We start from the raw sequence: 16,014 nt of genomic DNA, 5'->3' as shown, positions 1-16,014 counted from the left end.
TGCAAACACTTGAATCCATCCTGCTTCAGCCGAACACCATTTTAACTCCTCTCCAACTCCACCACACCAAGTTTCCTCCGCCTCTTATTAGATACAGGCCGCAGCTGCTTTTCAGTAGCCAGACAGTAGAGATGCAGCAACAGCCAAGCAACCCCCAATCTGCTGCTCCACTTTCTGCTCTTCATGAGGAAGCCCTGCTTTCAGGAGATATACAGCCAGACACTGCTATAATGATGTTAAACAATTATTTTTACAGCCGTTAAACCCAAGAGAAAAAAAACACCCTATAATTCTTGACCATGTGATGAGTTCTTATTGTTAATAATTCTAGACATTCTCACAATGAAGTAGCATGTCACTCACTCTTGTATTTTTACCAGCCTAAATCATGAATAAAAAATAGCTCAGCCTTTGAGAATAGAGGGAACATTTATTCCTTTTTGGAAGTCTTCAACCTTTTGACATCAAAAGTGTTCAAAAGTGGTGCTTCTCTTCCAAAAAAAACCTCCTCTCTCTATTAGGGTTCACAGGAAGATGGTGGACTCAAGTGCATGGCACTGAGGCAGTAAATTAAAGTAAAGAGAGTTCAAAAAACAGACAATGTCCGAAAACACAAATGGAAAAAAACAGAACAAAGGTCTGGTAGACACTGTGAGGTTAACAGGACAGAGCTACCTGATGGGAAAACGAGACACCGGTGGGTCCAGAAACTGCCAGGAAACTAAATAATGGCAGGAAATAAAACAGACAGGTGGAGGATTCCAAAATAAAACATGAAGCGATTACAAAGGGTCCACATAGAGTATGACACTCTACAAGTGAGCTATTTTTATTTCACACACCGCAGTCAAAATCCTCCTCTCCTTCATCGCCTGTTGTTTTATTTGTCTTTTTTATTTATCCTGATTCCAAGTCTCCTGCTCCATGTCTGCCTCACAGAAGATAGATAACAATAGATAGATGTAACCACTATGTAGACCAATGGCAGAAGGTTTTGATTGTAGTGCTAAGAATTGCAAAAAGTCACATGATCACAAAAGACATTCGGTAATAAAATAACAGTACAGCTTAAAGTAGGCCTTGTAAACACGCAGTGTAAATTGATGTCTTGGTGAATGCTGCAAGCAATGTTTGCTGCTGTAAACATTTGTAGGCCAGACTTGTATCCCTGTCTAAATGTTTTGAATTAATTTAGCTTAATTGTGCAATACATATTTAACGGAAAAGAAAACACCATACTGCAAAACTGAATAATTTTCATGTGAACAGAGATGTTCTGCTGTCTCATACAGATGTTGTGTTGTGCAGACAATGACAGCAGTGTGTGTGTGTGTGTGTGTGTGTGTGTGTGTGTGTGAGAGAGTGTGAAAGAGAGAGAGAGGAATTATCTATACAGCGACTTATTGCCCAAATCTCAGCTGTGAGGACCAGCTGTTCTGTTTCATCTGGATTGCCTAAAATCTCATTATTCAGCCCTCTAGTTTCACGCAAGAAGTCTTGAACAATCCTGCTAACACTGTATAGTGCAAAGTGAATTAGAACTATTCTATGAAAGCCATCGGTGACTTCAAGGTTAGACTTTAATTTAATTATTCTCTTTTGAAGTTTGCATTGCAAATGTGGGTCAGGTAGCATTGAGCTGTGCTGTGTGAGCAGGAGGCTCTGCAGGAGCTGAGGAAGGAGGGGAAAGAGAAGAGCAGAAGATTGATGAGGGAGTTCATGCTAAATGTAGGTTCTTAAATAATTCACTTTCCCCTGATGGAAACAAGGCCTGATCCTTCAAAAGCCATTTAAACACTTATCACAATCATCAGGAACTCCTCTTGTACATTACTTATGCATGTCTGTGTCTTGTTTGTTTCCTTTACTCTGCTGTCTGTTTTTTCTAGTTTCCCTCTGTTCATTTCTATCGGTTGTACTTCATAGCTAGAATCCAGAGAGCTGAGAACAAGCAGTAACTGGTGTTTCATCGAGCATCTCTTTCTAGAGCAGCTACAGAGACGCTGAACAAAAGGATGATGTCCAATTGGTTTGCTATTTGTTTCACACTCAAATGAGCTTGATGAACCATAAAGCCACATTCCTGAAAAACTACTACAGGCTTATCTTTGGTCCCCTGTTCTTTGTCATTGGACCAGTAACACAATTGTAAATGATGACTTTGCAGACTATGTGCTATTGGGTTTCTGTTGTGTTAATTTTTTTTTTTTTTTTTTATATTCAAGTCATAGGAGTTGTGTTAAAGGAGCTAATGGTTTTGAGGCAGAATAAAAAGTAGGTTTAATGGATGAAGTGATGCAGAAAATAAGAAAAAGAAACAAATTCATTTTGCATCCATAGTTTGTCGAGTATTGAGTATGTAATGCATCATTCTCAGATCCTTTGGTGATACTGTTTGACTACATTACATCAGTAGTGTTTGTAGTGGAGGACAGAAAGATCTCACTGGAAACACAACAGATAGGAATACAACAGGCCACACCCTAATAGGTGATACCAACACAGGTGTTTCCAATCTGCACATTAGCAGTGATGTCACATCTTGATATGTGACCAGAGGAGAAGCATGTTGTTAAGTTTCAGCCCTCAGAGGGTGCAGCAGCAGCAGCAGCAACAGCAACTTTCTGTCTTGTGTCAGTCAGTGGTAGCATGCACAAGTAAAACAAGTGTTGTTTACCTTAAATGGGTAAAAAAGAGACAGTGCATGTACATGTGCACATATGAACACAAATTTGGTGTTCCACAACAATTGTTTTCCCTGTGCCTTCACTGGTTGTTGGTAGAAGAGTGTGGTGTTTCAGAAACCTTGCGTTATGCAGAAAGATCTAATGGCAGTTAGCCAGCAGCACAGTAGGAATAGAGCGCAGTACCCTCATAGCTTCATAAATGAGAAGAGAGAAAGGGAAAATCTATTTATATTGTGGGGAGGTTTCTGACTGGTTTGCAAACATACTCCTCGGTGTTTCTTTTTCCCCCTGAATTCATCAGTCTTTTAATCAGATGCCACGATGTTGGATATGAAGAGAAATCCGAGCAAAGCAACAAGGAATGCAAAACAGTTGTACGTGCATCACTCAGACAGTTACACATTTACACGAATATAGTTTGTACACACTGCAGCCAGACATTTATATAACTGCATAGAGAGCACAAGCAGCCATCAGCAGGTGTTTGTGGCGCTTGCTGCAGCAGACTGTCTCCATGATGCTGAGGAGGTTGATGTCCCTCTCATTAAAAACCAGTGGAGATGCCATCAATCAGCTGAGATCAATATGCCTTTTCTTCCTGACCCCTTTCTCTATCTCTTTGTCTTTCCGTCTCTAATGCATGTAAGGAAATTGATGTGGCTTTAGGGAGTATGACGTTTATTTAGGAGACCTAACATTAGGCTCATACCAGTAGTAAACAGACGGAGGCAGTTATGAGCCCTCAATCAGTCAACCCTTCTATCCTTTGTTGTCCTCCTGGGAGGCTCGACATCACCACCAAGTGGTCTGAAACGGTAATGACCACACACACACAAAAGAAATCTTTGTACAGCTAATCTTAAAAATAAAACAAAAGAAACAGCTGGTATGGGAGGGTGAGGCTGTTTTAAGTTGCAGCAGAGAGGTTATTTCTAGTGTTTATTTATTTACGCCTTCATGCAAAGAGTCTGCACATTTGTGTTAGAAATATTCTTGTATTCTCTTGGATCATTTTAGATGCTTCAGTTGTGAGAAAACAGTTTCTTACCTCAATTTAAAATGTAATCAGTGTGATCCTGATCATCTTACATGTCAGCTACACAGCATGAGTTCCTTTTGTTTGTTTCCATATTACATGAAATAACTGTCCGTCAAGACTTTGGGTTCCTGTGAGTCCTTTTGTGTTTTGTTCTCAGGTTCCCACCACCCTGCGCTGCCCCGGGGTGGGTACATGCGTTCCCCCTCGTGGACACGCTGCAGCAAAGTCGAGCCTCCACGAGAGAGAAAGCACCACAGTGACTCAGACACCGCAGAGCCCTTAGTGAAGCTGGAAAGGCCAAAGCAACCATGATATCTGACGTGAAACAGCTGGAGCACAGAGAGAGAAACCCCAGAGCCAGACACACAGCCAGAGTGGTGACACAAAGCGGACCAAAAGGCCTCCATCTGCCACCGGGCACTCATGTTTCATGTTGCTGACAAGTTCAGGAGAAACTCTGGACACTGTACTCTAAGATGTTGAGATGTGCAAACTACATACTCTCCTCCTCTCTCCCTGTCCTATCTGTTGCACACACACAAACACATGCAATCCTGGTGTTTTTCATGCAAAGAGTTCTTGAGGCGCTCTGGGCTGCCATATGATTTGAAGTTTTGTTTTTTGGATGACAGTTAGGGTATGATGTCAGCAGAATAACAGCACCCTCATGCTTACAGCCCCAGGGTGTGCCTGCACAGAGTGACACTATAAATTGTGTTCACAACCTGAGGCTTGACCTTTCGTGTGATGTTCGGACTATAGGAATCACACTGAATTAATAGGACATTAGATGAAACATAAATCAGTTGTTCAAAATAAAATATCTGATGCTAATTGAAACTTTTTGTGTTGCTTGTAAAGGTGACAGGGTTTTCTGTGGCCTCTAAGGAAGGCTTGAGGAGTGGATGGAGGTCTCAGTGAGGCACAACTATCCATCACACCTTCTCCACCTTAATGAAGAATGTGTGTGGTTATTTTAGATTGCCTACATAAAAAACATTGCACTTCTTTCACTGAAATGTATTTATAATGCCCTCCAGAATTATTGGCATTTGGTGCAGATGACCAAAAAGATAAACAGACCAAGTAGCAGCTATATGCAATACACTTTTCATACTCAACTAGTTTTTCTAAATTTACTTAGACTTTTTCCATTTTTCTTATCATTGCAAAAATGATGGCCGCCACGGTAGCTGCTGCTGAGAAAATTACAGTCATCCTAAATTACTCGTTGAATTCCAGAGACATGCATGATTAGATGGATTATACTTGAAGCAGTTAGAAATGAAGTTAAAATCACACTACGGTCGGGTGGATTTGTGTGGATGCCAAAAACACAACAAAGTGCCAACAATTTTGTAATCATCTTTCAAAAGCTGAATTTAACTCCTGTTGCAATATTTCTTATCTTTGTGAGCAGAAGGAATAGCTGATTACTTGATTTATTTGTCATGTGTTAAGCTTGTCTATACCAGGAGTGCCAATAATTCTGAATGCTGTGACACGATGGATCAAAAGTGAAGAATAAAGAAAAAGAAAAAGTTTTGGGTATTGCGTGATTTATACTACACTTAGGAGGAGTCCCATTCTGTACGGTTTACTCAGCAAACACTTCATAATTTAAGTATTTAGTTATGCTAAAATATACAAATCTCATAAAATGACACTGGTGCACCATCAATAACTTGTCACAGAACAGCAGGCTTACAGTTAATCTTTTGTTCACTGTAGACACTGTGTTCTCTAAATAGTACACTGCTCAAAAAAATAAAGGGAACACTTAAACAACACATTGTAACTCCAAGTCAATCACACTTCTGGGAAATCAACCTGTCCAGTTAGGAAGCAACACTGATTGTGAATCAATTTCACCTGCTGTTGTGCAAATGGAACAGACAACAGGTGGAAATGAGGCAATTAGCAAGACAACCCTATAAAGGAACGGTTCTGCAGGTGGTGACCACAGACCATTTCTCTGTCCTCATCCTTTCTGGATGATTTTTGGTCACTTTTGCATTTTGCCAGTGCCCTCACCACTAGAGGTAGCATGATGCAGTGTCTACAACCCACAGAAGTTGCTCAGGTAGTGCAACTTTTATTTTGAGTACGATTCTGAATCCAGACCTCCATGGGATAATGATTTTGATTTCCATTGATCATTCTTATGTTATTTTGTTCTCAACACATTCCACTATGTAATGAATAAATATTTTCAACTGGAATATTTCATTCATTGAGATCTAGGATGTGTTGTTTAAGTGTTCCCTTTATTTTTTTTGAGCAGTGTATATAAAACCTAAAAGAGTGAGCAATAAGGAAAAGAATTGATCGCAGAGCCGCAAGTGTGTAAAATGTGCTGTTGCAATTAAGCCTTGCCTCACAAAAATAATTCAAATCTTTGCAGTTTTCATTTTATTTGAATTAAAACATAATTTAATATTTGCATTTGTCATGTGACAATTGCTGGGCTCTCAGACAAAGACATTTGGATAATACAACGTCTAAATTTGTAAAATCAATTGTGCAAACAAATTGTGCAAAACCTCACGGGATCTTTAAGGTTTCATACAGGACTGTGGTTTGTGTCCTTTCATAGCATCACACATGGAAGGTACACATTAATGCTTAAATAAAAATGTCAGTCTAATGTTACAATTTAAACTTGGATAAAAAGTTGATAAAAATGTCAGTTTCAAATCAAGAATCCTCACATACATGTACAAATGACCCATCACATAAAAACAACACCTTGTCAGGCAGGCACAAAATCATAAAAACAAACAGACACCGACATACAACCTGTCTGCTCATTTTTCATTGCCTTGGATCAGCTTGGTTAACCATTACTGGACATCAAATTAAAAAAAGACCTCAGTGCAAGGCACAAGGTCAAGTAATGTTTTATATTGAACCCGTTTACTGAGGCAAGGTGCAGAAATTAAGACACAAATAACATTTAGATAACAGGTTGTGGCCACCCTTCAAGGAGTGGATCTCAAATACATTAAATAAGAACGCTACATGAGAAGTTATGTAGCTTGGCTCACAATTCGGAAAACAATCAAACATAACCCACAAATGACCTCCAATAAAATGTAGGCTCCAAACTACATTTTCATGTAAAAAATACAATTAAAAAAAAATTGCACATTGCATAATCCACTAACTCACTTCTAACCAGATGACGCTGCACTTCAGAAAAATTTGTGCAGTGGACTATTTTCCGTGATGCCACATGTCCACCTACAGGTAGAGGGCTGATTTGTTTTGCTGCCGTTTCTCACCCCCTTTGCTATTGTTCCAGTTCTTTAGCCCCCCAGGTAGTGAGCTGTCCTCTTCAAAGTCCCCCAACCCTTCAACAAGCTCCTCATATGATGACTTCTCTTGAAAGGTACGAGGTCCTAGCAGCTCAACCATGTCGGCTCTGTTTAGCATCTCTTTCTCTAGAAGACGTTTTGCCACCTGTGATACAAGAGCAATAACAGTAAACAACAAGCGTTCGAGTCTACATCAGTTAAGTATTAATTTAGCGCTTCTAATTGCATGCATTAAAAAAATTTTTTTTTTAAAATCACATTTTCTTTCACACTCAAACTACAAAAAAAGTCTGGAGAAGAAGTGTTAACAGCTACTTTTAATAATGGTTATGATAGTAGTATATATATCTATATATATATATGTTGTTGTTGTTGTTTTTTTTTAATAAGGATTAGTATATTACAACTAGCGGTGTAACTTAATTATCCATTTTATAATTTTTTTCAGTTTCTAAAAATTCTACTTTAACCAAAACACAAAGAGCTATCAGTTTTACATCATGCTCTTTTGTGAGCTGCTTTGCTGTACTTCTCTCTTAAACAACTCTCTGCAAAGTGAAAATAGTTCACACCTTCTCCACCATTTCTTTCTTGTCGATGACAAGCTGAAGTGTTCGCTGGAAGGCAGTGTCTATGAGCAAGCGGACCTCCTGGTCTATGATCTGGGCTGTAGACTCACTATAGGGCTTCCCAGTTATTGTGTCACCTTGCTGAGGGAGGTCAAAGGAAACCTGACCCACTGCCACATTAAATCCAAACTGTACAACCTGAATTATGAAGAGAGAAGAGGGAACCAAACATATATAGTCAGTAAAAATCTTAAATGTCCTTTTGTTTCCAGTTTATCTTTGTTTGGCTGAGTAGCATACTTGAAGCTTGTAATGCAGGGTGTGACGATTACCTGTGCATAGGCGGACTGTGTGACTTTCCTCAGGTCGTCTTGTGCCCCAGTGGTGATCTGACGAAAGAAAACCTGCTCTGCCACTCGACCACCGAGCATCATGCACATTCTGTCAAACAGCTGGCTCTGGGTGAACAGGTACTGCTCCTTCGGTAGATATTGCACGTAACCCAAGCCTTTCCCTCTGGGAACAATGGACACCTGGTGGAGTGCATTATAATCAATCTAATTACATTAATGGATTCAACCATTAAAGGAAATCTTAATTTGATTGTAGAAAGCAAAAAATAATAATATTATGCAGAGATAATTGTGCAAAGGTGGCAGAATAACTAAGTTTGAGATAAAGCAGGCAGAAAACAAAGTATACCTTTAGCAGTGGGTCTGCGTGTTCAAGGAACCAGCCGGTGACAGCATGCCCAGCTTCATGATACGCCACTGTAGTCTTTTCTGGAAGCTGCAGTACCCGAGTCTTTTTCTCCAGACCTGAGAGCACGTAGGATGTCTTAGCAAACTACACTGTGTGTGTGCAGATACAGTTAAGAGGGAAGTATCCTCAGTTTGGTTGGTGCATGAGAGACAGTCATATCCTCACAGCATGGTCTCAGTGACAATATAGAGTAATCAAATTAACAAATTGAAAAAAGAGCTCAAATTGAAATGCTAACAACAGTTTGATCAATCAATATAAAATACGATAGTTAAACTAACTGTAAATGCGTGATCAAAAATATATTTAATTGGAGTGCATAGCAAAATTTACCATTCCCCTCAATTATCCATTGATTAATAGTCATTCGATAAAAGTGTCATAACGCTACTGATGTGAATGGATGAGGTTGTTAAACTTACCTCCAATAACCCTTTCAACTGCCTGCTCAAAGTGTTTAATGTCGATATATTGATTGAGGTGACGTGCAGCGATGAGAGCGGCCTCATTACACACGTTAGCAATTTCAGCCCCTTAGACACACACGGAGAGATCAGTGACAAGTTAGACCATGATGTAATAAGATAAGAAGATGCAGAAGTCAAACTATAATATTTTCAAGATTATTTGGCGACTTCAGGGTGCACAGGCTGAAGACAGATCTCCTGCTCTTACCAGTAAAACCTGGGGTCAGTGCAGCGAGTTTCCTGGCTAAAGCCTCTCTATCTATACTAGAGTCCAACTTCAGAGGTCTCAAATGCACTTTAAAGATGGATGCCCTTCCTTTTATATCTGGTGGGCCTGTAGAAAAGACCAAACAGGCATGTCAGGATTTTTATATCACATACGTTCCAAGACATCGAGCATGCATTCGAGGAGTTTAAAACATATTTCAGTATGTGCCCTCTGCCTCAGAGCCTGAACCTTGTGAGGATGTCACATTTAAAGATCTTACAGAAGACCATTCAAACGGTCAGTTACTAAAAGTCACACATGCAGTACAGCTCATTTTTAATAAGCCACCAAAAAAAAAAAGTATTAACAGCCAATACACATCTATATCAAGGTCGTCTGTGTCTTCAGGTCAAACTACAGTCGCATAAAGGTGGAGCTGTTAGAGGATTTGTTGTGTCTTTCTCTTTAGCACGTCAGCTACTGAGAGCCAGATTAGATTTGTTTGTGTCGACAATTTAAAGAGTGACATTCATTTTGTAGAGCTGCGCAGTAAAGAGAAAGACACAACAAATCCTCTAACAGCAACTCATTGCAGGAAGGGTCCCCGAACAGCAACATTAGCTCTTATAAGCAGAGAACAGTTTTCAATGGCTGGCAGTCATAACGTCGGCGCCTTTGAACCCCTAAAAAAAAAAAAAAAAAAAAAAAAAAAAAAGAATAATCTGAAATTTACAAGTTTATTTTCAAACTGACGGCTAAAAATGACATAAAGATGCATTTTAAAGACCCAATACATCCGAGTCTTGAAGCAACAGTTAAACTTCTGGCCGACTGAGAAGCACAATCTTTTATTCATGCAGGCTAAACCAACACTTATTTCTGTATTAAAATCAGTGAAATGATGTAAGAAGTTACATAACTAATTACTGACCAAATTAATTATCAATGTGACTGATTTATGATGCTTCATCTGACTGTCAACTGTTGACATGGGACAACAGACAGACTACAGGAACAGGAACAAAGAAACTAAGTGTCCCATCCCTCGCATTGGCCTCGAGTTACCGGATCATCCCCTTGGAAAAAAAAACCCCCAGCACTTTCATTTTGACCCCGTTTTCTTTGTCAGAGAGAAAACTGCCCCTCCCACCCTGCAGTGCCGGCATCAAGCAAATTAGATCTTGGCAAGCAGAAAAAGATCAACCATTTTAACCGAAGATAAAAGCATACAGTATGAAACGCATGCTTTTGATGACAATAAAAGTGAACAGGCAGGAAAAATATGGACGCAAATTTAATAAACTTGAAGCTAATTATGGAGACTGCACAGTAAGTACGAGATAGGAGTGTTAATGGGGTCAAGCTTTAACAACTCATTCGAAGCAGGCGAATGACTAACTGTTAGAAACGGCATCTGCATGCACATTAGAGCCAGTATATTGGATTTGTTGCAGTGGCTGGTGGACAGCCGAGGTGGTTGTAACGTCACGCATCAATACGGAAGTATAAAAAAACCGAGGGGAAGAAACAGAGAAATCAACGGGAACAAAAACTGCACCACAGAAAAAGGAAAAGTCTGTCTGCTTATGTTGTTGATAGACTGATGCTGAAAACAGACTAGACAAGCGTGAATGCGATAACTAATAACATGACTTGACATGAGTGTGCAAAAAGGATAAGTAATTTCTTAGATATTGAAGAAATTATAGGTGCTTCTACTTTACCTAAATAAATATGTCGATCAAAGCGTCCAGGCCTCATCAGAGCTGGATCCAGAATATCGGCTCGATTGGTTCCAGCTAAAACGACTATGTTAGTGCAACTGTTGAATCCTGTAACAAACATTTGGCATACAAAAAAGTTGTGAAATATGGCACCAAGAATATGGGGAAGGCGTGAACAATCAAAGAGATGACAAAACTGCCCACCGTCCATTTCTACGAGCAGCTGGTTGAGCGTGTGTTCCTGCTCGCTCTGGTCGCCAAGGTTCCCCGTGCCTCGCTTCCTGCCGACTGCGTCAATCTCGTCAATGAAAAGAATGCAAGGGGCATTTTTCCGAGCAGTGGCGAACATATCCCTGATCTAATTTGGGACAGAGTAAATAATAATTACATCAATAAGCTAAATCAGTTCATTGCAAATAAATCAGAATTCACTGCCACACATAGAATAATTCTCTAATATAATTAAAGAAGAGCCCAAAGTAGACTGTCTTCTATGTTTATATCTCCAACATCCGACAATCAAAAAGCCAAAGATTTCCTGTGTTTACAGACGATGTGGTCAAACAGAAGCATAAACTGTGCGTGACCCATTTTTCAGCTTCCAGACTCCTTGAGAGTCACTCAGCTCATTACTGACCCTCGCTGGGCCCACGCCGACAAACACTTCCTGGAACTCGGAGCCGTTGACTGTGATGAAGGGGACGTTGGCCTCTCCTGCAGTGGCCATTGCTAACAAGGTCTTCCCAGTTCCAGGAGGGCCCGACAACACTGCACCCTGAAAACAAAGGTGTTGTTACTCATGTGAAAGTGTTACCGTGCCGTTTGAAACATTTGCTTTGCATCTTTAGGACGTGTTCGCCACAGTGCGTGACATGAGATTGCTGTTGTGCGGTATCACTATTAAATATCTGTGGGGTGCTGGAGTCAGGGTTATTTAATACCAGTGATTCATCCATTTTTAAAACATGACGCACCTTAGGGATCTTGGCTCCCAGCTTGTGGTACCGACGTGGGTTCTTCAGGAAGTTAACAAGCTCCATGATCTCTAGCTTGGCCTCATCACAGCCCGCGACATCCTTGAAACGCACACTGATCTTGTCTTTAATTAACTTGGCTTTGGATTCACTGATGCTGAAAGGGTTCGGTTTTGACCAACTGCCACGTCCTCCTATCATCGGCCCCTGCCGTGTGGCAAAAAGGAAAAAGCCAACCAGAAGTAAGGTTGGGAGAACACTGAAAAAGAGTGTCCTGTAAGGAGGAGAGAGAACCTCAATTAGGCCAGGAACCACGTGAGCAAATCCAATATGGATAAAAAGGCAGGTTGCTCTCTCACCTGTCGCTCTCACTGCTGTACAGTACAGGCACTTTGTGTGTGGAGTCCAGACCCATTTCCTGCTGCGCCATCTCCAGGTTATGCTCAAATGAGTCCACACTGCCAATGTTGAACCAGAAATAGCTCTGAAAACATAAAGACAACAGAAAACGTATAATATTCAGTAGACTTCAGGTAGTAAATGCATCATGTACTATATTTTGTACTTCAACTGACTCCCCAACTGGATTGCAGTCCCCCGTATGGAGGCACACGACCATCGAAAAGGGGTCTAGACAGAGCAAGGGAGATTTGTTGAATTGTTGAAGATGTTATTCGTAGTTCTCTATGTGCTTGTCTGGATGGAACCAGTCAAATGTCTGCTGGAAATAATGTCTGTCAGTCAAATATATTTCAGAACAATAAATAAACAAGAGTGCTCAGTTGCTCGTAAGGAGGCTAACAAACATTATTGAGAAAGAAAAAAAACTGTTTAAGGAAGGACAGTGAAGAAAAGAAAAACATGGAAAGATGTTGGTTAAAATCCAAAATATAAAAAAAAAGTATATCTTTTGACAAGTTGACTGTTGAGACTTTGTGTCTTTTGGGATTACAGCTCTTGGAATTTCACCAAAGTCTTGTATTTTTAGTGAAGCAACAGAAACAAATAGGAAACATGCATGAAAAGAAACATGCCGTGTTTAAACATACAACATTTTAGATAATTCTATTGGAATATGGTTTTGTTGACTTTGATCACCAGTTTTTTTCCAGCATTATTCCTGGGTGATAAAAACACAAATACATTTATAAATGAGACTGCAGCAGCATATAGAAGGAAACTAAATTCCTTCACTTTACATTGCAACATTGCTGGTGTTGGAGGCATGTTATGACTGACCAACACGGTAACCTAAGTATTGTGGAACTGACCAGTTCTGATGTCTTCACTCCGTGGGCAGGAAATGCTTTGACGAACTGCTTGTTGACAACCTCCATGTGACCCACCTGTGTACGGATCACAAGAACTCATTTGTTCATGTGGTGGCAAACACAAACATGAAGGCAAGAGCCACACACAGTAGGAAGATACCAAACTAAAACAATATCCGCCTCTCACCATTCCTCTCTGCAAGTAGTGATCCACAAAATCCTTCCAGGAGATCTGGACACCTGTTTCTCTGAAGTGAAAGTACAAAAAAGCGGACACCATGCCGGCTGCACCGGCTCCAAGGTACCAAACTGTTTTTCCATCCAAGTGAAAATCATCCTGTTTGATAAAAGAAATGTTGTAAGAGAGGAGTGACTAGTACAATTTAGACCAGAATCCGTTAAAAGATATGCGAGATATGACCAGGATATGAGAGACACTTTATAATGGAAAAGGATGGAGAGAGAACTAGCCCGGTCACCTCCACCATTCCATACAAATAATGTCATAGCAGAGTCTTACTTGGACTCAGTAATGCCATATTATGGAGAATGCAGCTTTATCTTGTGCCAATAAGAGACCATCATTTTTATAAATGTATTCTATTATCACGTGGTACATTGTAGTGAGAACCTGAAGAGAAGACGGTTATTGATGATATTCGTGCCATGAGTCACACCTGAAAGCGTGTCCACCAGTCTGAATCCTCTTTTTTCCCTCCTCTTCGTCTTTCATCGCTATTTTCATTTGTGTTTCTTCCAAGAGACTCTTGCTCCTTGATGCTTTCGTCTAAACAGCGACAATCAAAAAAAAAAAAAATCATCCCCTGCAGCAGCCGAGCTGAGAAAACAGGATTGGCGAATACTTTTTAGAACGATGACCCACTTTTCTCACCTTTGACTGATTTGTTGATGCCAGTGCTTTCTTCACTCTTTGGGAAAACCTTTTCAAAACCTAAAACGATCCAACAAACAAACAGAGAAGAAAGTCATTATGTGGATTAAGGTCATATTGCGCACTCATTAGGCTTTATTACACAATGGAACAGAATTCAAGGGTGCACTACCTTTTGGTGGTTTGTTGGAGCTGAGTAACCGAGCGAATAGGAAACTGTGTTGATAAAATCCTCCCCATCTCCTTTGGATGCATGAAGTCTTCTGAGATAAAGACAATGAGTGATGAATACGTTAAGCGGTGAAGGCAGGGCCATAAAGGTACCCGTGTAAGAGACATATACAGCAGAGAGGCATTAAACCAATATGCTAGAGGTGTGACACCTCATAAAAATGTAAAATCGCAGAAAATGATAATCTGCAGTCCTGCGGTATCTTCAGTATGTGTGAATGTGTCATCCATTCAAGTTTTCAATACGAGAAATCTGCTGCCTCTGTTACCGAACAACATTATTGACAGGATTTTTTTTTTTTTTTTTTAAACCTGTGCAGTTCATATGCTTCAATTCAATTTTATTTATATAGCGCCAAATCACAACAGAGGTTATTTTATGGCACTTAACACATTAAAGTCCTTACAGCAAGACTTTACAATATTATACAGAGAAACCCAACAATTCAACAATTCCCACATAAGCTAGGAGGGGAAAAAAAACCCTCCTCTTTAAAGGGAGAAAAACCTCCAACAGAGGGAAGAAAAAACTCCATCTTAACAGGAAGAAACCTCGACAGAACCAGGCTCAGGGGTGGGCGGCCATCTGCCTCGACCGGTTGGGGTGAGAGGAGAGCAGAGTGAGAAAAGGACAGCATAGAGATAGAAGAGAAGAACTGTTGGTGGATGGAGACAACACACAATAAGAAAAAACTACGGGGGAGAAAAGGATGGTGAGGTATGAGCCAGTTAAAGAAGAGGAGGAAAGAAAAGAAGCTCAGCGTGTAACGAGGTCCCCCAGCAGCCTCGGCCTATAACAGCAATCATATTAAACCATGAATGCAAATGAATGAGTGAATACGGAGATATTTATAGACGTGCTGCTGTCCACCACAGCAACCGAGACACACCCCCCTTCACGAAGACGATTATGAAACTGAGGAAACCGAACTATAAACTACTTTATCAAACGGACACAGCCCACCGTGAGAGTACAAACCACTGGGGAATGATACATAAACAGCGCTGCGGTTTGTTTGTTGACGTTTTAGGAGGTTTAATGTCTGCACTGGGGAAAAGTGTTGTTCCCACGTGAGACGTGCAAACACAAGGCTCCTACTGACTCCTCCACAACATTGTTAACTCGTGCATGTGACAAGAAAAATATTTTTTTGTTTTTTACAAAATCATGGGAAGTTTACACAATAAATATAAATAAATATAAACAAATATCACCGTACCGACGCGAGTGCCCCGTAGCTTCGAAAAGTGTCTGAAATTGTCGCCAAGTCTCGGCTCCACGTCCGAACCGTCCGGACCCGGTTCCGAAAGGGTCTGACACTCACAGAGAGGAAACCCATCTGGTCAGGTGCTCTGATGAGGCTTCGCTGCTCGTCTGCACTCGGTCCTGACCTGGTGCAGACTGCCTGCAGCACCATCAGTGCACAGGGTGCACATGGTCAACGCCGTTGGCGTCATCTCGCGAGATTGTGTTTTCCAACGCGTAGGCACCTTATTATGTGACTTTTTTCTTCTTCTTCTTTTTGCCATCAATTTAACATAAAAGCAGATTTGTTTCCAGCAGTTTTAGGCTTGGTTGTTCACTTGCACATCATTATTTCAGTTTTCTGCTACCTTTGGCTTCTGTTGCAATTAGGGAAATTAGTTAATGTGACAATAAAAATAAATTGTACAAATAAAATACATAACCAACAAATAAGTAGCCTATTATAAGATAAACTATGCAGCAGTATATATATTTATTTATATGTACTATGTTTAGCATTTCTGGTATTCTTGTACAGTAAAATTGGGAATGCAGGGCTTTTACTTCTCGGGGTAAAGTTGTCGTAATGCCATTTTGACTTGTAATGAAATAAACGTTTTTCGTTGA

General features: G+C 40.3%; 2 protein-coding genes across 2 annotated transcripts in view; one reads left to right on the top strand and one right to left on the bottom strand.

Annotated features, from left to right (window-relative positions):
* Positions 1-5,268, top strand: part of dbndd1 (dysbindin domain containing 1) — a 191,637-nt gene extending 186,369 nt beyond the window's left edge. Inside the window, exon 5 of the mRNA XM_069693630.1 lies at positions 3,884-5,268. Coding sequence (XP_069549731.1) covers positions 3,884-4,038 — 155 coding nt within the window. The 3' untranslated portion in view covers positions 4,039-5,268. The remainder of the gene's footprint in view (positions 1-3,883) is intronic.
* A 1,618-nt stretch (positions 5,269-6,886) lies between these two features.
* LOC138618098 (mitochondrial inner membrane m-AAA protease component AFG3L1-like) lies at positions 6,887-15,488 on the bottom strand. The gene is made up of 17 exons (XM_069693606.1): positions 15,362-15,488; positions 14,083-14,173; positions 13,911-13,970; positions 13,696-13,805; positions 13,206-13,355; positions 13,019-13,093; positions 12,107-12,231; positions 11,748-12,021; positions 11,411-11,548; positions 10,978-11,131; positions 10,774-10,881; positions 9,050-9,175; positions 8,797-8,907; positions 8,315-8,430; positions 7,945-8,145; positions 7,616-7,810; positions 6,887-7,188 (listed from the first exon to the last, which is right to left on the bottom strand). Exons 1-17 carry the CDS (start codon positions 15,479-15,481, stop codon positions 6,970-6,972), a joined length of 2,373 nt encoding a protein of 790 aa, XP_069549707.1. The 5' UTR covers positions 15,482-15,488; the 3' UTR covers positions 6,887-6,969.
* Positions 15,489-16,014: the final 526 nt, after the last annotated feature.

Source organism: Brachyistius frenatus, unplaced genomic scaffold (assembly GCF_029030835.1).
Source record: "Brachyistius frenatus isolate BFR_SWC_R1_liver_20210118 unplaced genomic scaffold, ASM2903083v1 Contig_15, whole genome shotgun sequence".
Taxonomy (NCBI): Eukaryota; Metazoa; Chordata; class Actinopteri; family Embiotocidae; genus Brachyistius; species Brachyistius frenatus.
This window is presented reverse-complemented; position numbering and strand designations above follow the sequence as displayed.